This window comes from Takifugu rubripes, chromosome 7 (assembly GCF_901000725.2).
Source record: "Takifugu rubripes chromosome 7, fTakRub1.2, whole genome shotgun sequence".
NCBI classification, from domain to species: Eukaryota; Metazoa; Chordata; class Actinopteri; order Tetraodontiformes; family Tetraodontidae; genus Takifugu; species Takifugu rubripes.
The window spans coordinates 1050069-1071739 of record NC_042291.1 but is presented as its reverse complement, the minus strand read 5'-3'; the positions used below and the strand labels follow the sequence as shown (position 1 = coordinate 1071739).

The window sequence follows — 21671 nt, the reverse complement described above, 5'->3', positions numbered from 1 at the left end:
TCCTCCCTCCTTCAGGATTTCCTAGGAAAGTAATGCACTGCTGCAGGATGATAAAGTTTTCTCCATTTTCAGTTGTTCTATTGTTTTAATGTGTCTTCATTAAGCAGGCCAAGTCTTCTCCATAAAGCCTACTCGCTTTATGGGGTTTTGAGGGGTTGAGGGATTTTCCACCCCAAGGAAATAAATATCTTTAATGGGGTTCTGTGGTCTGCATTTTGTTGCATTGTTTTATTCAATGCAACAAACTCATTAGTTTCTAACATGAATGTTTCAAATGTCATTTTCAAATTGAATTTGACACAAATTTGCAGTTATTCAAAAAACCTGAGTTAATATTTTGATCAGTGTTGAGGTATTCTGTGAACAGTTGTAGTGATTAAAGAATAATGTTTGGTAATGCTAATAGATGGAAGCAACGTATCAAAAACAAAATAGATAACAACTGATATGAGGTTTCCATGACTTTATCATACTGGACACACATCCATCCGTCTTCTGCCAACTGTCATTTATTCCTAATCAGACACCAATCACACACCAACAATTTTGTTCTATTTAAGAGAGCTGGTCATGGTTATGTCATGAACATCAATGAAAAGCACTTTCTCAATGACTCGGCAAAAATACGGAACAGGACGGATTTAAATTCACCTGGATGACTTGAAAGATGCTCTCAGTCATTAATTGACCTTTGGGTGGCATGCATTTGGCAAATTAAACACTTAACTACATCTTGACCAGACTTTTCCACAGTTTTTTTTAATCATAGATCATAAATATAGTTTTTCCACAGCCCCATGGGGGTGAAATTATCCTCTCCTCAATTCAGTAACACAATTAAGCCAGTTAGTTACTGGTCACCCTTCTCTTTTCTGTTAGAGCCCTTTCAGAGAAGAGGACAGGAGATGATTTTTCCCACAGCATCATGGGGGTTGTTGTTCTGGGCACACTTAGGAGGAAGCGTCCTCCCTCCACAAGTCACTAAAGTAAGAGTCTCTTTTGTGTTTCAGTGCTTGCAGGAAGTCTTGAATGCGTTCTTCACGGCAGCTGATGTAGTGTTGCAGCGCTTCTTGCCTCCGCTGGGCGTCGACAGGCTTTCCATTCCCATGATTCTGCAGGAGGTCTGCTACGCAGGCACAATCTGACTCTAACTGCATTAAAGTCTGTTGCTCTCGATTAAGATCTCTGGCTTTCTAAAATGCAACACAAAGATTAGGGTTTAATTTATGCAAATGCATACAATTGTGCAACATTACATGGTTCTGTGTATTAATAAGATGTCTAGAGAATCCAACTCCCTTTTCCAGCAGGGCTCCTTCTCAAGACAACTAATATGCTGTTTGCTAATCATTGTATCATTGTACCCGATTGCTAAAATCAGAGACTCAAAGATGAGAGGGAACCTAAACCAGGAACACAGGCCAGATGGGTATCATAATAGCAACCCTGGATTCTATAAAAGTTCAGCAATGCCACATTCTGATCTGATTCAAAGTAACTTATACAAACAGATAATAAGCAGCTGATGACATTCTGAAATTTGTTCATTATTAGATTGCGAGGATGCGGTTTTGATTGGTTTCAAAGCATAATAATTGTATCAAAGGCTTGAAATATTAATTATAATGGAGAAAAGGTTTCATATTTCATCATAAATTGGATTCATTTTTCTCATGGACCTGCAGATGCATCATTGAAAGGAGTACGAGTATTGAAACCAGAGTAGACAGAGCAGTAAGTGAAGCTCCAAAAGTCTTGAATGACTCCAAATGCCCTTCTCCTTAATTCAGACAGAAACCGAGGTTATTTTGTTTGGTCCTAAACCTCTCATGGGTTTATTAGATCACAGTATTACTCTGGTGTCTCTTTAACTTCTAGCCTCTCTGTGAGGAGTGCCTTTCTTCACTTCAAAGATTACAAAGACTGGGAAATTATTGACCCAGGATGATGCTGAAAAGTTAGTCCATGCATTTGTTACTTCCAGGCTGGACTATTGTAATTCTCTATTATCAGGGTGTCCAAACAACTCAGAGGCCCCCAAAATGCAGCAGCTAGAGTTCTGACAGGTACTGACAAAAGAGATCACATTACTCCTGTACTGGCGTCTCTTCATTGGCTGCCCATTAAATTTAGAATAATTTTTAAAATTCTTCTTCTCTGAGGCCTAGCTCCATCCTACCTGGAGGAGCTAGTGACACCTTACCAGCCCAATAGACCGCTCCGCTCTCAGAATGCTGGTCTACTTGTGGTTCCCAGAGTTTCTAGGAGTAGAATGGGGGGTCGAGCATTTAGCTCCCTGTCCAGGTACGGGAGGCTGACTCCATCTCTACTTTTAAGATTAGACTTAAAACCTACCTCTTTGAAAAAGCTTATTGTTACTAATTCTGTATTTCCAGTTATTATCATAGACAGACAAACTATCATACTTAGGGGGTCGTCTAATCATTAGGTTAACATCTGAGTGATGCTGCTATAGGCCGAGGCTGCTGGGGTCCAGAAACATGATCACCTGACAGGCCACCGTCACCCCACTGGGTCATGGCTCTCTCCCCCCTTCAAAACTGTGCTGACCTGCTAACCTCTAACCCGCTCAGCTATAATACTGACTGCTTGTAATTAATGTACTTGCATGACCTCTGCCTATTCTCTCCGCTATCTGTCCTTCTCTGTCCATTAGCAGGAGGGCCCCCCCCCATGAGGCTGATCCTGCTCAATGTTTCTTCCTGTTAAAGGGGGGTTTTTCCTTGTCACCGTTACTTGTTGTGGGTCAGGCCCTGGGATACTGTAGAACACCTAACAACAATTTTGACTGTAACAGACACTATAAAATAAAGATGAATGGAAATGAATTGAATTCACTTCTGTCATGTGTTTTAAGTGGTGCTGTGTTGAGTGAAAACTCATCACTATAAACAATACAATACAATCACCCAGCAATTAATATACATTTCTACTCATTGAATTCCCCTGGATACAGTTCTCTCATGAACTCATTGTAAAGCAAGCGTGGATTGTGCCTTACCTGGATGGATTTGTAATTCAACTGATATCGAAGAATGGCTTCACACAGGTTCCAGAAGGAGTACTCGGGCCACAGAACTGATTGAAACACTATACATGAATGGGAACTCTGGAATGGGAAACAAAACACATTGTCAAATCTCTAGAAAATGAGCAGGTGCTCATTGTGTATTTGCAGTTACATCAAATACAGTCCACCTAGTCGGCTGCGTAAACCATCTTGAATGAACACGTACTAAACTTTATGGAACCACACAAGCTTTGTTTTTTAGGAACTGAGATTTTCCTGACATGTGATAAAAATGACTTGAGTCAGTCAGGGCTGACAGAGATAATGTCTTTTTTTAAAATATATATACAGTAGTCACTCCATTTACTGAACTGCACTACAGGTTTGTGCAGTAAAAAAAAATCTATTATTTGTACTGTAATTATTACTACTGCCATTTCATCATTCAAGTCTTTGATTATTTTCCAAGTCTTCTCATTCTCACCTGCCAAAGGAGAAAGTCACTGAGTCGCACCTCTCCAGAGGTGCGGATGAGCAGGTCAGGATTAGGAGAATTGTTGCTGTACAAACACTCATTCAGCAATGACTCTGAAACATCACTGAGGCACATGAGGGGAGAAATCAGGTCAAAGGAAGTTCTCCAGTGGCTAGCATTATGCTTCCATTTTGAATTTACATTGGCATTTTTATTTGTGGATGGAGCAGTTTATTAGCATCGGCCTGTTTACCTTGCTTTTAACAGACCTTCTTCCACTCCCCACGCCATTTCTCTGACTGCATTGGTGATTTCATATCTCGATGTATAGGAAAAACACACATTGAGGAAACATCTGCAAGACAAGCATTTCCCACATATGATCATTTAAAAAGGTGGTATACAATTTTCATATGTACAGTCTAATGAGTCAGTAATCATGAGAGTTCATAGGGTATGAGTTTAAGGGTAAAGAAATTATAATAAGAACATACTGATTGTGTGATTTGGTTGTGAGCACAGATTTGGCAATTAGTTGCTGAAGATCCAGTGGCAGCATATTCAAGTCACCCAGCACACGAATGCACACACCATGTTTCTTTAGGTTCTCCCTAAATGCAGAGAAAGGAACAGCTGAAAGGGCGTGGGCATAGACCATAACCATGAAGAAAAACAGGAAAAACTTGTCTTCTGAACTCGACCGAGCACCTGAAAATTGTCTTGCTACGGTGTATTTTTGGACATACTAAATGATAACTACACAATCAAAATCCATGTCAAAGGTTCAGCAAGTATAGATCTCCTGAAACAATCTGGGATTTAATGATGTATGTAAATGGTTAAATTGTCGGCATATAATGACTGAGCCATAGATGTACTGAGCCTGGGGTACAAATCTTGAATATCAATCACATAATTAGAAATGTAACTTGGTACGTACCGCTCCTCCAACAGTTTGACAAACTTCTGCCTGGCCAGTTCCATCAGTCCATCAACCTCTTCTTTTGTGCGCTTAAAATTCTCAATGCTGAAGGCATAGACTGTAACCTCTTGGATGTTCAGATGTTTACACCAACGTAATGTCTAGGGTGGAAAAAACAAGACACATATTGTGAGTAAAAACCTATTTTTGGCCAGAAGGTACATTTTAGAAGACAAACTTCCAAAACAGTCCCACCTCTGCTAACTTGTTGAATCCCTGCATGTGCCCTTTCAAACATTCCATGTTTTTCTTCCGGGCAAAGCGTCGGTTCCCGTCCATTATGAAGGCCACGTGTTTTGGCATAGGTCCAGCCTAGGAGACACAATATAGACGAGGGGAGTCACTTACACAGTATATACACAGTACTCATTGTGTGTACATATTTTTAATATATACGTGTGTACATATATACATGTAATCATATATGCTAATATACATTCAATTTATATCAAGGCTTTAATAAATAAGGTCAATTCTTCCTAACTATCAAATACAACTTTACAGATTTGTGAAGTTGAGAACTGTTGCTGGTACCATTGAGTCCATTTTTACATCTTCGGTAATAAAGCAATAATACACAAGCACTAAAAGATGTTACTGCAATAAAGAGACCCATGGCCATATAAAATCCCACGTACCTTCAGGACATTAGCTGAAAACCTTTCAAGCAGGTTTAATTCACCTTCTCTTATCCACGACATTTCCAATGTTCAAACGTTTTAAAAAGTATCCGCGGAAAATGCTTTTTAAAAAAAAATTTGTTTCACTGTCCACCTCTGCTCTATGACCAATAGGCAGCTATAAATATCATGTGTTTATACGGTGGAAAAAATTATTAGAATCGTTGATTAACGTGCCATTGACTCGTCGAACATTTCACATTCCATGCAGTAGTTGACAGGTTTCTTTAGAAGCCCGGTTTGCGAGTTATGCAATTAATATACTCCCAGAGAGGCTAGAAAAGCAAAAAAAACATCCACACAGTATGCTACAAAAATATCTACAATAGAAATAACGTCGTTCATTCAAACTATTTAAATACGTATCGTATGGCTCGATACATTACAAGAAATTTATCACGCTCTCAGATCTTCCAACTCACAGCCGATAAGCTGACGCTCTCTTCCGCATTGGAGTAAAGTGACGTAATCCAAAGGTGACAGCTTCCTGTCATGTGACAGTCAAATGTTAAAGCATGTGGGTGGAACACTGATTACGGATTGGTCCTAATTTTTGAATGAATTTCATAAAAGTAGAAAAAGAAGAGATTTACTTAGCGTATTATTTTATTTACAGTATGATTTTGTCCCACCAGAAAAATGCCATGGTAAAAACTCACAGTTCTTTTAAAAAAAGGCCAAAATATTCAAATTCTAAATATATATATAGGCGGCGTCATAATTATGACTTTCCTTAAATGTCATTTACTCAATTATGGGTTGATTACCCTCTTATACTTTAATACTAATCGATAAATATACAATATTGATCATGAATCAATTTCACACATTAGAATAATATTCAAATATGTTTCGTGCACAGTTTTTTTTTCTACAGTTTTAATGTGTGGTTATTTGACTCTTCATTAAGCAGTGAGTGTGTGCCCCTAAAACCATCTTTTGTTGTGGGAAAGTGTGTCTTGACCAGAGATCCAGACGCTTTCCCTCGCTCTCTCCCTTCTTGACACATTTGCAGTGTAATTCCACCTCAACCCTCTGGGTGGTGACAGTGAGTCAGTCAACAGCTTCCTTGTACTTTTTATTGGGAAAGAAGAAGTTTCAGCTTTTTCAGGGGTGAGGGGCTGGCCTTTTTTGTTCCGCTGGAGAATCCTGCTTGAACGGAGAGCAGGAGCACAACACAACGAGCAGAAATCACAGCGTTGCGGACGATCGGCGAAATCACAGCGCCTGGACGAACAGAACACCCCCGTGACAGGAAAAGTGGCTTCAAATCAGTCGGTATCTCTCTTAGTTTTGCCGACATTAGCGCCAGTGTGGCAGACTGGCAACTGGCAGCTGTCGCCGTTAGCCTCAACTCCTTTGCGAGTCTAGGGGTTCTGTAAGGGGCAGGGGGCGGGGGTGCACCGAGAAAGAAGAAGACTACATGCCGAGAGGAGGGGGCTGGAAGTCTGAGACGCTTCCAGCCTGCAGGGGCCGGCGGTTTGGCCACAGCACCCTGGACTAGTTAGCTAGTACCCGCGCGGCTAAGTGAATGGGATGGAGCCGGGACCGTCTGGCGCTGGTATGTTTATTTTTACCTTATGGTTTTGGCATGCAAGCAGTCATAACATGGCAGTTGTGCATTATTATGTAGAGTACCGTTGGAAATAAATGTGTCCCCCTACTCCGGTGTTGGCGTCAGAGGGATGTGCAGGGAGGCTGGCTGACAAGCCGTCTGTTGCATCGCAACGCTCGCAGGTCGGAGGGGGCTCTCAAGCGCAATCTGCATGCCAAACGTTTAGCCGAAAACGCTATTTTTAATCGCGATTTACAGCGACAGTTTCTTTTAGAAGGCTGACAATATCCCCAGCCATGCGCGGGAGCAGGGGGGTCGTGGGAATCTCGGTGAGGAGAGACGAGGTGAAGCCCGCCTTCAAGTTGCAGCAGCTGCAGCTGGTCCTGAGCACAGCAAGCTCAGGACACCATCCTCCTTTTCTGCTGACAGCTTCTAGCTGCTGAACACCGGTCAGGATGGCTTAACGGCGTTCAGCGCCAACGTGCACAAGCTCGGGCCCAACATCTGCAAATTAATTATTTATGCGCCGCTAAAAATATTCGTTTGTTGCCCACTGATCTGCCGTTAGTATCTATCTATCTATCTATCTATCTATCTATCTATCTATCTATCTATCTATCTATGCAGCTCATGGTCAAGAGCCAATTATTCAGGGAGTCGGCTAATTTGGCAATAAATATATTATTGTACTTGCCCCTTTTATTCTATCTGTGCGTCCTCTCCCAATGAGAGAGGAACTCCTAAAAACACTCATTTCTATTTATTTAATATTTTGAAGTCCTGTCCCCAAGTTAATATGATATGTGCATTTTCTGCACGACATAACTTTAAAGTATTCTCTCCCATATTGTTCCGTCTTTTACTTCTTATGTCATTGTCAAGACTGGCTTTGGTGTCTGACAAACTTGTGATGCTGCACCAAAGCTTTAAGTCTTGCCGCGCAGGGAAGCCCGCTATTGTCTGGGGATATGTGAGAGCACTGGCACCTCTTCTCGCCATCTGCCATCACTGGCTAGAGGGCGAAGTATGTGTCATTGTTAACGTGCCACAGTCTTAATGCACACTTGATATTTGTGTACACTATATGCTTTCTTGTACATTAACATATAAAGCAAATGTTTCTTAATGGAGGTTATACTATTTGTCAGATATGGTGCCTGAATTAAACATGCAAATATTCTAAACAGCATTATAGTGTTTGTTTTATTTACTATTTCCTGTCAGTTGGGTTCTAACTGGGTGATGTGGGATTATGAATGGGTGGTATTCCTGGATCTCTGCAGATGCTATTAAAAGCATGGCTTTAACAGTTTGGGCTACACAGTCACCTTGGCTCTGTAGTGGGAACGTGCTCACAGCGAGGCCAAAAAGGCCAAGGTGTCTTCAGCATGTTCACAGCAGCACCCCACCTCCTTCCATCTCCCTCAACAGCCTTCACACACACACTGGTCCCTGATATCCATGACAATACTGTGTTGCTCTGGTGTTTCCATGGTGAGACTGGGAATGTAGAGGGGGCCCCCAGTGTGTTTGTGCATTTGCTGTGGCAAGGGCGCTCCCTCCGTCATACACCCCTGTATTTCTGAATGTGTGTGTGTGATGGAGGAGTAAGGCAGCTGGGGCCTTTGTTGTGGTGCAGCAGGGCTGGTCTCAAGGGACCACAAGGTTAAGACATGGGGGCCCCTTTAGACAGGAGTCACACTCTAGCACCCAGCCCAAGATCTTCTCCGTATTAGACCTGATAATCTCCACTCAGTGAAGTCTAACTTGGCTTCTGTGAACTTACATCTGTGTTGCAGATAAAGTGCAGACAGAGTGGAAGTGACTTCTGTAGAGGGAAATATTCTCCTGTAGATCACTCTTCTTTACGTTCTCATTCTAATTTGAGGGTAGAGGGACAATTTATGTAAATTAATCACTTAATTTATTGATGCTACAAATTTGTTTTTCTTCCTGTTCACCATCATTTTTCTCATCTGCCCTCCTACCCAATGTGGGTGCCCTTCCTATCCTTGTTTCCTGTATCTGACTCTAGTTTGCTCCTGTCACAGCCTTCTGGCCATCTGGCTATTCCTTTCTTGGTGCTGCCCAATATCTCCATCCCGAAGCTCCTCTGCTCACAACCACTGACTTGTTCTTTATCAATTGTTGTATCATGTTGTTGAATCCTCTGTTCCATATTCTCAAGTGCCATTTACTGAATTTCTTTCTTGTCTGTCCAGTGCCCATGGGGGTCTACCCCCCACCCCTACAGCAGGTGTTCCATGCCCCCCGACGGCCAGGCATGGGTACTGTGGGCAAACCAATCCGGCTCTTGGCCAACTACTTTGAGGTCGAAATCCCAAAGATGGATGTGTATCACTATGAAGTGGACATTAAGCCCGACAAGTGTCCACGCAGAGTCAACAGGTAGAATGTGGTTCTGTCTGTCACTACGCTTCAAAATTGACACATATACACAAATGTAAAGGCAATTGGAAAATTGTGTGGTAAGTATTATTTGTCCTCTGTGCAATTTTTACCATTGTAATGCTCCCCACATACCTGCTGAGTCACACAACAGGGAACAGGTGTTTCAGAGCACATCATAAAGCTCCAAAGTGAATTTAACCCAAGGCTGAACTGTTTTCATTTGAGGTAAAATGGTTGTTTGTCCTTTGGGAGTCACTGTTGTGGAGTCTACTGGACGTCATGCGGGATTTACCGCCGGTGTTGCAGGACAATCTAATTCAGCTATTTAGGATTTCCTAATTGCTTCTACAGAGATTGCTCTTGGTTTCCTGTACATTCTTCAATGTCCTCTTCCACAAGCTAAGTTTTAAAATTCACTCTAAATGATAGTTTATACCAGAATATATTGAGGCTTAGTGCTTAGGTTTGTGGTTTATTATTAAGGCCAAGCATCAGACACTAGCAACATACATTAAGTGCTTAGTCTTTTTACCCTTTTGTTATACATTTACAGAATCAAATTTATTGTTAGAAAAAAATCTCTTGTTTGCCACTAATCAGACTTGGCAACCCTGTGTAGAAAAGTGTTAATCTCTAGGGCTTACCTTTGTGCAAATGCACAAAAGTTAGTGTCCCTTTTTGGTTAGCTGTCTCCCCTGCTAGTTTCTATTCAATGATGGTTAAATAATACTTTTGGTACCTCTTAAAGCTAGTATTATACCAAAGTGTGTGTGTGACCATCTGGCCTTGTGGTGATTGAGCTACAAGTCGGCTTGGATTGTCCCATTTGAGTCGCCCTCCTGCTTACAGTTCCTGATGTGGCTGTGTTGATAGAAATCTCACAATAGCCTGTTGGAATGAACAGACAATATCCCATCCCCACCTCTGGGGTATTGACACTATGAATTTGTCACTATAAGCGGCAGGTGTGTGGTCTTGTAGTCGCCTCCAGTTGATGGCCAGTGTTATAATTTTCTAAGGTGTTCTAGTGCATATTTTTCAGACAGATTATCAGGTGGCAAGAATTCTATAAAGAAAAAAAACATTTTTGAACATTTCAGGAGAAGGTTCCACCTTAAAGGGTGAGAGTATCGGTTGCTTTTGCTTTAAGGGTGGGAGACAAAGGTTCAGCGAAGGCCCACAAAGGTCGGGCCCTTTGACCTTTCCTTTTCAGTGGAAAGTTGCACCCCCATGGTTAAATGAAGGCCAAGGCAGCCACGTATTGAAAGGCATCCCCCCATCTCACGGCCTCCCTTTTTTTTTGTCCACTTGTATACCTTGTGACCATGAAATATTGTGCCAACCAGCTGCATCCTGCGTGATCAATATTCTTCCCAAGGGCTTCCCACTCCTGATCACAAAAGAAATCCTGATAGGCGACATGTTTAATTGGCACAGCACAGTCTCCTTGTTCAGTTTCTGTTGTTCTTATCCCATTCTGTTTTTGTGTTGCTACCTGCAGGGAGGTTGTGGAATACATGGTGCAGCACTTCAAGCCCCAGCTCTTCGGTGACAGGAAGCCGGTGTATGATGGCAAGAAGAACATTTACACAGTGCTAGCACTCCCTATCGGGAGTGAGAAGGTAGGTGTTTGACATGGTTTTGAATTAACCAGATACATCACGATATTCCATTTTATAGCACATTGTTACAAATCTTGTGCTTATTATGTTACTTTGCAGCAACATGTTTTTTTTTAGTGATTATGTTGCTAGCTAAAGATTTTTCAAAGAAGAATAACCAAGTTTCAAAGAACTTTATTGTCTGTCAAATAGTGACAGAGCTCCAAACATAAACACCAGAAATACTAAGAAAATCCCCGACACAATTAAGCCTCACAATTAAGACACAATGGAACCTGATTGTTTTGGCTGAAAACAAAGCAAAATAGACCCATACATTGGTTTAACTGTTTTTTTTTTTGTTTTTTTTTTTACATCTTCGTGATGTTTATGTTTTGAGCTGCGTCATTATTTGGCGGACAATAAAGTTTTTCGGATCCTGAATACGTCAGATACCAATCATCATGTTAGTGCGTGTGCAGTATACTTGTGACAGAAAAGTGATTGATTAATTAGAGTAAGTTAAGTTGTGCCCCTTATTTCTGTCTCAAGTTGTTTTGATTGGTCCTGATTGAACTTATATCTGACCAGTCTTCAATGCAGTCTAGAGGTCATTGATGATAAACCTCCCAAACATTCGCATTAAAAAGGCTTAAGAATACTTCTTTGGATACCCTGTAAACAGTAAACAACTTTCATTTACAAGTTATTTAAATAGACATGCTGTTCCCTCATGTGATCAATTTGTAATTGCTTTATGTTTTCATGTTCTTCCTCACGATTTCTATTTTTATGTGCTCCATTTTTCTAGGTGGATTTTGAAGTAACCATCCCAGGTGAGGGAAAGGACCGAATATTCAAGGTGTCCATCCGTTGGCTGGCCAAGGTGTCATGGCGCCTGCTGCAGGAGACCCTGGTCAGCGGCCGATTGCAGGTCCCCCTTGACTCAGTTCAAGCCCTGGATGTGGCTATGCGCCACCTGGCCTCTATGAGGTAAAGGACAGAACCTAACACTACCATAAAGAAAAATGTATCATTTTTCATGTTTTTTATTGAGATTTTCAAAGATAGTTGATCAGAGATATCACGGTCCTTTCATCTTATTAGAAAGTTTTGTTTCTCAGAGGTTCATAATAGTGTGTCCCACAAATTTGTAGCTGTTTGGCTGTAACGTTGGTCCAAAAGCAGCTTCAAACAAAACGGGACTGCTTATGGTGAACATTCCACCAATGGGCTGCTCTGGTCTGCTGAGGCGTAGGGGGTCTGTGTGGGGTATGTGCACGTCTGACTGGATCAGATGCAGTAGCTTACAGCTTTTAGAGGCTCTGGCTCAACTGAGCCATTTAATTAGACTATTGTCTTTGTCCCAGTGTAAATGTACGAGAGTGTAATTGATTTATTGTCTAGTTGGTATGGGGATGTTTCCAGTTGACCTACGATACCACAGACCGTGACAGTAGTCGATAGGAACAAGCCACCATTTCTTATTTTTCCCCCGTCAGCATATTTTAAAATATTCAGCTCCTTTAATTGAGACAGCATTAAGTGTGTTTCCTTAATTATCCAAAAGTATATTGCAGTTTTCACCATTTCACCCACTTCTTCTTTTAAAGCATCGCTCTTTACTTTTTTTGCCGTCATGCTGGACCATTTCTGGGTCAGGATTTGGCATAGAGCTCAAATGCACGGGCAGAACGTCTCGCCCCACTCTCGTCCAATCACTTTATGTGGCTGTCTTAGTTGCATTTTTAATATTCTGATTTTAGTTGAGTTTGCATGCAATTTTGTCCTGTTTTAACAAGAATCACTCCAGCATGTGTATAGTGAGTTTGATGTGTTTTGCTGGATGTTTTTTTTTAACTTTTTTGTACGACATACGTATTGTATAATGTGACAGCAACAGAATGATTGGCAGTTACTTTTACTTTTTAAAATCCATCATCTGTTGACCTCACTTACGATAGCCTATCGGTGTTAAACGGGTCGTTCCATTTGCGTTCCATTTCCATTGGTGCGTTCATGCCTCCAGAGTTCAAAATCTCAAACAAAAGATGTCTGTAAGCTGAAACCTGTGTGAAAATGTTCACTGAACCTCATTGTGGCAGGTGAATTATCATTATTTTTTCATTTATTTTATCTGTGATAACAACGGGAAGCTGAAAAACATCAATTTCTAAAAACGTAATGCCTTATTTTTTCTTTCTTTTAAAGTCATGGTTCTTTTTAAACCGTTGCAAAATACAGCATTACTGGATATGAAGTCACAGTGAGGTCAGCGTTCATTTCAGTGAGCTCATTGTGCCGTTTGTCATGTTCATGCTCTCATCTCCGATTAGGTACACTCCAGTGGGCCGTTCGTTCTTCTCCCCACCTGAAGGATACTACCACCCGCTGGGAGGTGGGAGGGAAGTCTGGTTTGGGTTCCACCAGTCTGTACGTCCCGCCATGTGGAAGATGATGCTCAATATTGATGGTAAGTCAGTGATGACAGTGTGTGTACTCGGTGAGTGCTACCATTTATTTAATTGACTGCATGACTTTTTACGGAAAAGTCAAATTTAATTAAATCCAAGCAGCAGTTTGTGTATAACGTCACAAAGACGGCTGCTTTATATTTTTATTCTCTGCTTATTTCAACTTTTCATGGCACTAAACTTGTTCTGATGCTGTTTAGTTAGTTGTTTTGGAGCAATAGAGGTTTGGGTGAGTAGCTAGGGTTCCTCTTATTTCTGCCCTCTGTCTCCCCCTAGTGTCTGCCACGGCCTTCTACAAAGCTCAACCAGTAATTGAGTTCATGTGTGAAGTTTTGGACATTCGCAATATTGACGAGCAGCCCAAGACTCTCACTGACTCTCAAAGGGTCCGTTTTACCAAGGAGATTAAAGGTGGGCTACTGACCAGTGGCAGAGGTCCGTTCAAAACAGTTAGTTTTCAACAAGAAAGCAAAAATAGGTGTATGTATTTTTTCACTTGAAGCTGTTTGCTTTGCTTTTAATGCATGCGTGTGTGTGTGCACGCGCGTGTGTGTGTGTACGCGCACATGGTAACAGGCCTGAAGGTGGAAGTGACCCACTGTGGCCAAATGAAGAGGAAATATCGTGTATGCAATGTCACCCGACGACCAGCCAGCCACCAAACGTGAGTGCAGACAGAAATATACATCATCACCTTTCACATTTTTGCTGCTGTTTTGATTTAGAATTGAGTTAGAATTTACTCATGATTATGAAATGATTCAGGCAGGCATCTACATGTGACCAGTACATTATGCGCTCTCTTGTATTTAAAGAAAAACTCAATCCATTACATTGAATACTAATAGACATTCAGGGTTTTAAATGGCAAAAGAAAATCCTCATCCTATAATTTCACAGATTAAATGTTTTGAATGTTTTTTTTAATTTCTTACCAGGTTCCCCCTCCAGCTTGAAAGTGGGCAAACTGTTGAATGCACAGTGGCCCAGTACTTCAAGCAGAAGTACAACTTGCAGCTAAAATACCCCCACCTGCCTTGTCTACAGGTGGGGCAGGAGCAGAAGCACACCTATCTGCCTCTAGAGGTGAGGAGGGGTTCAAGAACAATTAGCTGTGCTGCAGTGCAAATGTGTGAGGGATTAACTAGTCCACTTTACGCCTTCCAGGTGTGTAACATTGTAGCAGGACAGCGTTGCATTAAGAAGCTGACTGATAATCAGACCTCTACCATGATAAAAGCCACAGCTCGCTCTGCACCAGACAGGCAGGAGGAGATCAGCAGGCTGGTAAGTTGCTCAGACACTTTAAGGGTGGAGGGCACGGCAGGTCAACTGTAGAATGTGTGACGTGATTTTTGCTCTCCACAGATGAAGAATGCAAACTTCAACCTTGACCCTTACATCCAAGAGTTTGGGATCAAAGTGAAAGATGACATGGCTGAGGTGACGGGGAGGGTCCTTCCAGCGCCTATCCTGCAGTATGGAGGACGGGTAATGCAGGGTGATGTGGGGCTGCATCGGTTTACCGTAGATCTCCTCTGAGAGCCCTCCTGTTTTCTTTTCTTTGGCAGAACCGTGCCATAGCGACGCCCAACCAGGGAGTGTGGGACATGAGAGGGAAGCAGTTTTATAACGGCATTGAGATCAAAGTGTGGGCAATCGCCTGCTTCGCCCCGCAGAAACAGTGCAGAGAAGAAGTGCTGAAGTAAGCACAAATGACCCATCATGGGAATTATTCAGCAATTAGTTGAAAAATTAACATCTTTTGTGCATATGAGGAAGTAAATCAGAACGTACACATTAATTTTGCTTGCAGACCCCCCCCCCCCCTCAAATTACACAGATTTAAAATGCATCACTTTCTTAATAACCGTTCAAGACTATAAAACATGACAAACTGCTCTGGGTGTCTTCCAGGAACTTTACCGACCAGCTGCGTAAAATCTCCAAGGATGCTGGGATGCCGATTCAGGGTCAGCCCTGTTTCTGTAAATATGCCCAGGGTGCGGACAGCGTGGAGCCCATGTTTAGACATTTGAAGAACACTTACTCCGGGCTGCAGCTCATCATTGTCATCTTGCCGGGGAAGACTCCTGTCTACGGTATTCTATTTATTTATTTATTAAAATGAGCTTTTCTGCACTGCGTCTGTCCTTTTTTCTGCACAGACATGTGTTGACTACAAACTAGCTAAGCGCACTGAAAGTAGTCCCTTCTTCTAAAACATCTTCACTAAACCGTCACCTTTTAGCTGAGGTCAAACGTGTGGGAGACACCCTGCTGGGCATGGCCACACAGTGTGTTCAGGTGAAGAACGTAGTGAAAACGTCCCCTCAGACTCTCTCCAACCTTTGCCTCAAGATCAATGTGAAGCTGGGAGGAATCAACAACATCCTGGTACCTCATCAACGGTGAGTCTTTGTTCTTTTTCCAGTCGCAGAACATCATAAAAATGAAGTTTTCAGTATTACTGGCCGGTGACAGGATTCCACATTTGTAAATTAAACTACAAGCAGGCGTGTTTGTTCATAATTGACCTTTTTCAGTCTAGATAGAACACAGATTGATTTTTGAGTATAATAACATGCACTTTTTCAGGTCAGCAGTGTTTCAGCAGCCAGTTATTTTCCTGGGAGCAGATGTCACACACCCTCCTGCTGGAGATGGCAAGAAGCCCTCCATTACTGCTGTAAGTCTCAGAAATAACACCTTCATCAAACAAGACTGGAAAATTCTTCTGAGTCAAGCACCAGTTGGGCATACAGATGGCACCAGTATTTTGCTAAAGCAAAGCGTAAGGTGTAACAATCCTTTTTTTTTAACAGTACAGTGATTCCTCGTTTATCGCGGGAGTTGCGTTCCAAAAATAACGCGCGAAAAGTGAAATCCGTGAAGTAGTCAGCTTTATTTTTTTTTTTATTATTTTACAATGCAATACTGAACTATAGAATGAAACCAAAAATCAAAACCTGTTTTAAAGCCCAAAATTTGTTTAAAACAATAATTTTAATATAGTAATACAAGGTTGGAAACATTGTCACTCGCGTATTTCCCAGTCCCAGCTGTGCCTCTTCGTCCTGACTCCGCTCCGCTGTAGCGTCTGTTTCTACTGAAGGCGCAGGAGTCTTTCTCCGAGAGAAGAACATTGTTATGGGTAGTTGTTGGCGCTCTTTCTTTTTCTGAGCAAGAAGATTTTTATAAACGGATATGCCACCTTCGATTATATTTGAGAACTGCAATGAACAACTCGCAAAAAAAATCTGTGAAGCCGTGAAAGATGGAATAATATATAGCGAGGGATCACTGTATTGCCTGACGATCACATGGTGTAGAAAAGCTACAGTTTGGACTTTATCAAATAGAAAATATTTATCAAATAGAAAAACACACTGAAGCAACAAGGCCAATAACCACATTGTTGATCGTCACTGTGTTAGGGTTGGAGGACCAAAGCTTTTTGTAGCACAACTAGAAACAAAGCATTCAGAGAGTCAAGACCTCAACCAAGCAGCTTTCCCCACAAATTGTGACCTTCAATGGAATACTGTCAATGAGTTTGTCTGTACTACTGTATTTTGCTCATCTGACAGTAGTAATACAAGGTTACATAAGATGTTAGGTTGCTTTGTGATCATGTATAACCTTTGGAGGGTCAGAATTTAATTAGATCTTTCTTGGCCTATGATACTGGCATGTGAAAAAAAGATAAATGACAGCTGGTTGTTGCTGCTTGATAATAGTAGCACCAGGTCATATAAACGGTATTTTAATGCTGCTCAACATTAATAAAAGCAATGTATATTAGGCATTATGACCTGAAGCTTATAATATAGTATAGTATTTCTCAGATTTAATCAAAAACAAAAAAAATCAACAAATGAATGATAGCGTATCTGCAGTCCAGATACAGAAAATATCATGGGGAAAGCTGTGGCACACCCTCAATTTCATGAAACTGGTGTAACATCCACACAGCAAATGATTCAGAACAAATAAAAAGAGGTATGAAGGTTTAGTGAGGGTTAAAGAGAACAAGTGGATCATCAATGAGTCACATTCAAAAAAAAAAAGAAAAAGGAAATGACGTCAACACTTATCCACCCTTGACTCTGCGCCTCTGCTACAGTTGGTTGCGTTGTTGCCACGCAGTCTCCTCCAAAGTCATACACACAAAAAGAGGCATAGGGCATTAGGTCTGCCTTCATTATCCAACTGAAAAGATATCTGGTATTGTTATAAATAAATCTTGGAAATGCTGGAAGAACTAATAAATTAGAGGAAAGATTAATATTGAACCCCTGTATTTCCCATTCACGTCCACTAGGGGCTGCTAATGAGGGATCGGAGACGGTACACTATAGAACAAAAGGCAGTGAAGGGATCAATTTTATGATGAGGAATGGAACATATTTTATTATTATTTTGAATACAAAGCAAATTCACTGTCGGTCATAAACAATTGATTTATTTTGCAACTGCATGGATATAGACTAATGCTAGGAAAAAAAAGCCCACTCTTTCCTTTCCCGTCTCGCAGGTGGTAGGCAGTATGGATGCTCATCCAAGCCGATACTGTGCCACAGTGCGAGTGCAGAGGCCCCGGCAGGAGATCATCGAAGACTTGTCTTACATGGTGCGAGAACTGCTGATTCAGTTTTACAAATCGACCCGGTTCAAGCCCACCAGGATAATTTTCTACAGAGATGGCGTTCCGGAAGGACAGCTACCACAAGTAAGCCAATGATAAATGGGGCTGGATTACACTGAATTACACAGCTATGTCATTGATTTAACATACCTAATTAGCTTCAGAGTGATATGTTGATAGTATGGTATTTAGATAATATAAACTAGCATTTAGAAATTCTAAATTGAAAGTAAAGGTTGATATGTGCGCTCCTGTGTAGATTCTGCATTATGAGCTCCTGGCCATCAGAGACGCTTGCATCAAACTGGAGAAAGACTACCAGCCAGGCATTACTTATATTGTTGTTCAAAAACGCCACCACACGCGCCTCTTCTGTGCAGACAAGTCAGAGAGGGTGAGCCTTCTATTGCCCATGATATTCAGCCACCTATTTAAATGCTTCTTTAGTGACTTTCCCCCCCTTTTTATAATAGATTGGAAAGAGTGGGAACATCCCTGCAGGAACAACAGTCGATACCAGCATCACTCATCCCTTTGAATTTGACTTCTATCTGTGCAGCCATGCAGGCATCCAGGTACAACAAATAGCAATGCCATCCTTTGACACATTTCACCTAACAACCCGACAAATTTGATAGTTTCTACTGCGCAGTTGGCATGCTTTCTTTTCCCCTCATTTATTTCCCCCCAATCCTCTCTCTCAGGGAACCAGCCGACCGTCTCATTACTATGTTTTATGGGACGACAATCGTTTCACAGCGGACGAGCTGCAGATTCTAACCTACCAGTTGTGCCACACGTACGTGCGTTGCACTCGCTCAGTCTCCATCCCTGCGCCAGCCTACTACGCTCGTCTTGTGGCCTTCCGTGCTCGCTACCATCTTGTGGACAAAGAACACGACAGGTTTGTTGATATATAGTTTGTGTATTTATCACAAGGGAAACCCCGGCCTATACCTCTGCTTGAGTCGGAGACGGCGATGCCATGCTGTCCAGGTTTGAGATAGTGATGAAATGGCAGTAATGTGATGTGATGTGTCGCTGTTCAACAACACCGGTCTCTGTTGTCTCTGCAGTGGCGAGGGCAGCCACGTGTCTGGTCAGAGTAATGGTCGGGACCCCCAGGCTCTGGCTAAAGCTGTTCAGATTCATCACGATACCCTGAGGACCATGTACTTTGCCTGAACACCATCCGTCGCCATCACCAATCCCTCTCCCGTAATTTCTACCTGAGTGGGCACAACGCCTGTTACCACCACCACCTCATCCCCATCCCTTATTCCCAATGACTGCCCGTCACACACACATCACAGACCTTACAGTGATTCACTCAATTTCAAGAAACAAAAGGCCCCTCGTCTGTAAAACACAGCCCAACTCAACAGTCTCATGCACTCAAAAGGTTATTATTATTATTATTATTGTTGACATTTTATCAATTTTACCAGGACTCGTGTTGTTTTTATGTTCAATTTTTAAAATGTGGATATTATGTAATTGTATTTTATGCTACCTTTACACTCCTGTGTATGTAAGTATGCAATACGGATGGGAGAAACTTGGGCAATTTATGGTAAATTATCACAAAATCCATTTTTTCTTTTAAAACAAAAAAAAAAAAACTGCCACCACGATGCTGCCTCATGGCCCATCCGAATGCGGGATGCCAGTGTTCCAAGTCCCAAGCATATAGATCCTCCTGAGGGGTGAACCTGGGCATGCACACACACACACACACACATATATCATTCTGTTGTTGTGAACCACATTCATTTTTTAAAAACTGTTTTTTAATAATGTTATTTTTTTAAAAAGCCTTGAGGAGCTTGAGGTTTGGTACATTAGCACTTAGTGTTAGGATGTAGGTGCCGCGGGTCCTGCATGGAAGAGTTTTAGTCAAACGGGGAGGGAAGCGGGTGTAGCATATCGTAGACAGTCCTACCGCGCTGTCTGTGCTGGACAGCCCGTTCCTTTAGAGATTTTCATGTAGAGACATGCCTAGGAGTAAAATAGCGGGACCATTTGCGTAGAGTGTATCAAATATACTTGCAACCCATGCACCTAAACCAGCATTACTAACAGCCAAAATGATGCCAACCAATGGATATGGGGCACTTAACAGGAAGCTGTTTTATTTCTGTGTTGCTCTTTAATTACTTTTGAGGCACTTTTTTTTTTACATTTTACATAATTGATTTAGTTTACTTCAAAGTGGGGAGGCTTGACACGGTATACTTTTGATGTCTTCACACCTGCACTTGCTTTCAGAACAAAGTGGTAACTATGGCAATAGGCAAGGTCAACACTCTTTAGAATTTGAATGCAGGCAAATGCAAAGTCTGTGATCACGTAAGTGCTGCAAAGCTGAACTCTCACTCAGCGCGTGACCTTGCTCCAATCATTCTGCACATTCCAACGTGTACTTTATAACCACATGGTGCATTGGATACATCCACTACTGCACAGTTTTGTGTACTTTCTTTTATCCATGCCTTTTTTTTTTTGTTAAAAGCTGGAGACATTTACAACTTAGACCTGGGTAGAAGCACACACATCTCCACCTTTACAGTATCTTTCTGTGGCATACAGCGACCAACTTCCAGACTCACTCGTCCAAGCCAAACTATCATTGAACCCCCTTTACGTCATCACTTCCTCTCCTCGCCACCTGATCTGACCTTTCCCACCTGCAGCATCCCCTGCCCTAACCCCCTAGTTTGTGTTAGCCAATCCCCATTGGTGCTCTGTGTGCATGGGCAGCACATGTAGGGGGTTGCTACACTAAGACAGGGTAGGAAATGATTACGACTTCTACGACATAATATGCCCTGCCAATACATGTAGTCACTTTCTGGATTTACGAAAACTAATGCATGGAATTATTTTTATGACTGAATATTCTGAGCCACCTTATGTTTTTTTTCCTTAGCAGTACTAGCACCTTTGTGTGCTCTGCTGCCTCTTTTCTTTCTTCTTTTGCCTTGATTGTGTAACGGTTAAGAGTGCGATTTCCTTCTGTCAATGATTATGAATATTGGGACTCGTGTCCGAGTGTATCCTTAAGAGGGCACTATGGAAACGGTCTCAAAAGTTCATCTCAGTCAGCCCTTAAAGCGCCTCAAATCTCTCCTGACGGTCAGAGCCTCTTTAGAATCGAAAGGGAACAAAAAGACAGAGACCACACAAGTTTGATTTTTGTAATCATTGTTTATTAACTTACATAATCTATATGCCTTTGTACACCATTTTACTGATCTCTCATTGTGTCTGAGGTGATTTGTATATATAAATATATAATATTAACCTGTTATGTATTTTGGCTCACCACTCACTGGGCCTTTCACACTTGGGGGTCCATCTTTTACTTCTCACTCTGTGCTAAAAAAACAAACAAAAACAAGGACCGTTTTCCAGCACCACTGAAACCAGATGCAGTTCTTCATTCACTGAAGCCACAAAGCACCTTGTGAAGGGTGGGCGATGAAACGGCAGCCCCCCCACCCCACACCCCACCCTGGGAGGACACCAGAGAGCCCACTGCCCTCCACACAGCCTCACTGACGAAGCAATATTGATACCACTGGTTAAGATCAGCCCTTGTCATAGCACTTCCCCATAGATTTGAATGCAATGACATGGATTTTGGCTCTGTATGTGATAGTAGGGAATCCTGTCGGGGTGCGTTATTTTTTAAAGAAAATAAAAAAAATGTTTTTTATTAATTCCCGTTTTGTTGGTTCATCTTTATTGCGTTTCCTATTGTGTAACATCGTCTTATAAAGCCGTGTCCGGTACTAATCTTTAGAATAAAGC

General features: G+C 41.8%; 2 protein-coding genes across 4 annotated transcripts; one reads left to right on the top strand and one right to left on the bottom strand.

Moving 5' to 3' along the window:
* Positions 1-448: 448 nt before the first annotated feature.
* Positions 449-5651, bottom strand: dhdds (dehydrodolichyl diphosphate synthase). 2 transcript variants are annotated; one of them, XM_029838845.1, is made up of 8 exons: positions 5591-5651; positions 4684-4800; positions 4447-4589; positions 4001-4117; positions 3760-3861; positions 3516-3630; positions 3023-3130; positions 449-1193 (listed from the first exon to the last, which is right to left on the bottom strand). In XM_029838845.1, exons 2-8 carry the CDS (start codon positions 4789-4791, stop codon positions 951-953), a joined length of 936 nt encoding a protein of 311 aa, XP_029694705.1. In that variant the 5' UTR covers positions 4792-4800; positions 5591-5651; the 3' UTR covers positions 449-950. The 2 variants fall into 2 exon arrangements, with proteins under 2 accessions (XP_029694705.1, XP_003965700.2); XM_003965651.3 differs by having other exon boundaries at positions 5127-5637.
* Positions 5652-6276: 625 nt separating this feature from the next.
* ago1 (argonaute RISC component 1) lies at positions 6277-21580 on the top strand. 2 transcript variants are annotated; one of them, XM_003965633.3, is made up of 19 exons: positions 6277-6729; positions 8946-9132; positions 10637-10757; positions 11548-11729; positions 13073-13209; positions 13487-13621; positions 13787-13874; positions 14149-14296; positions 14378-14497; positions 14579-14701; positions 14782-14915; positions 15128-15312; positions 15462-15621; positions 15809-15899; positions 17748-17942; positions 18118-18252; positions 18332-18433; positions 18563-18762; positions 18935-21580. In XM_003965633.3, exons 1-19 carry the CDS (start codon positions 6705-6707, stop codon positions 19041-19043), a joined length of 2577 nt encoding a protein of 858 aa, XP_003965682.1. In that variant the 5' UTR covers positions 6277-6704; the 3' UTR covers positions 19044-21580. The 2 variants fall into 2 exon arrangements, with proteins under 2 accessions (XP_003965682.1, XP_011603345.1); XM_011605043.2 differs by having other exon boundaries at positions 13487-13645.
* Positions 21581-21671: the final 91 nt, after the last annotated feature.

What these genes read in the sequence shown, in the direction of transcription:
- ago1 (XM_011605043.2), top strand. Translation starts at nt 6,705, where the DNA reads ATGGAGCCGGGACCGTCTGGCGCTG. An exon ending in CGCCACCTGGCCTCTATGAG is followed by an intron (nt 11,730 to 13,072) that starts GTAAAGGACAGA and finishes ATCTCCGATTAG; the next exon opens with GTACACTCCAGTGGGCCGTT. An exon ending in TCCTGCAGTATGGAGGACGG is followed by an intron (nt 14,702 to 14,781) that starts GTAATGCAGGGT and finishes TTTCTTTGGCAG; the next exon opens with AACCGTGCCATAGCGACGCC.
- dhdds (XM_003965651.3), bottom strand. Translation starts at nt 5,189, where the DNA reads ATGTCGTGGATAAGAGAAGGTGAATTAAACCTGCTTGAAAGGTTTTCA. An exon ending in TTTCAGCTAATGTCCTGAAG is followed by an intron (nt 4,801 to 5,126) that starts GTACGTGGGATT and finishes TGTGTCTCCTAG; the next exon opens with GCTGGACCTATGCCAAAACA. An exon ending in GTGACTTTCTCCTTTGGCAG is followed by an intron (nt 3,131 to 3,515) that starts GTGAGAATGAGA and finishes TTCCCATTCCAG; the next exon opens with AGTTCCCATTCATGTATAGT.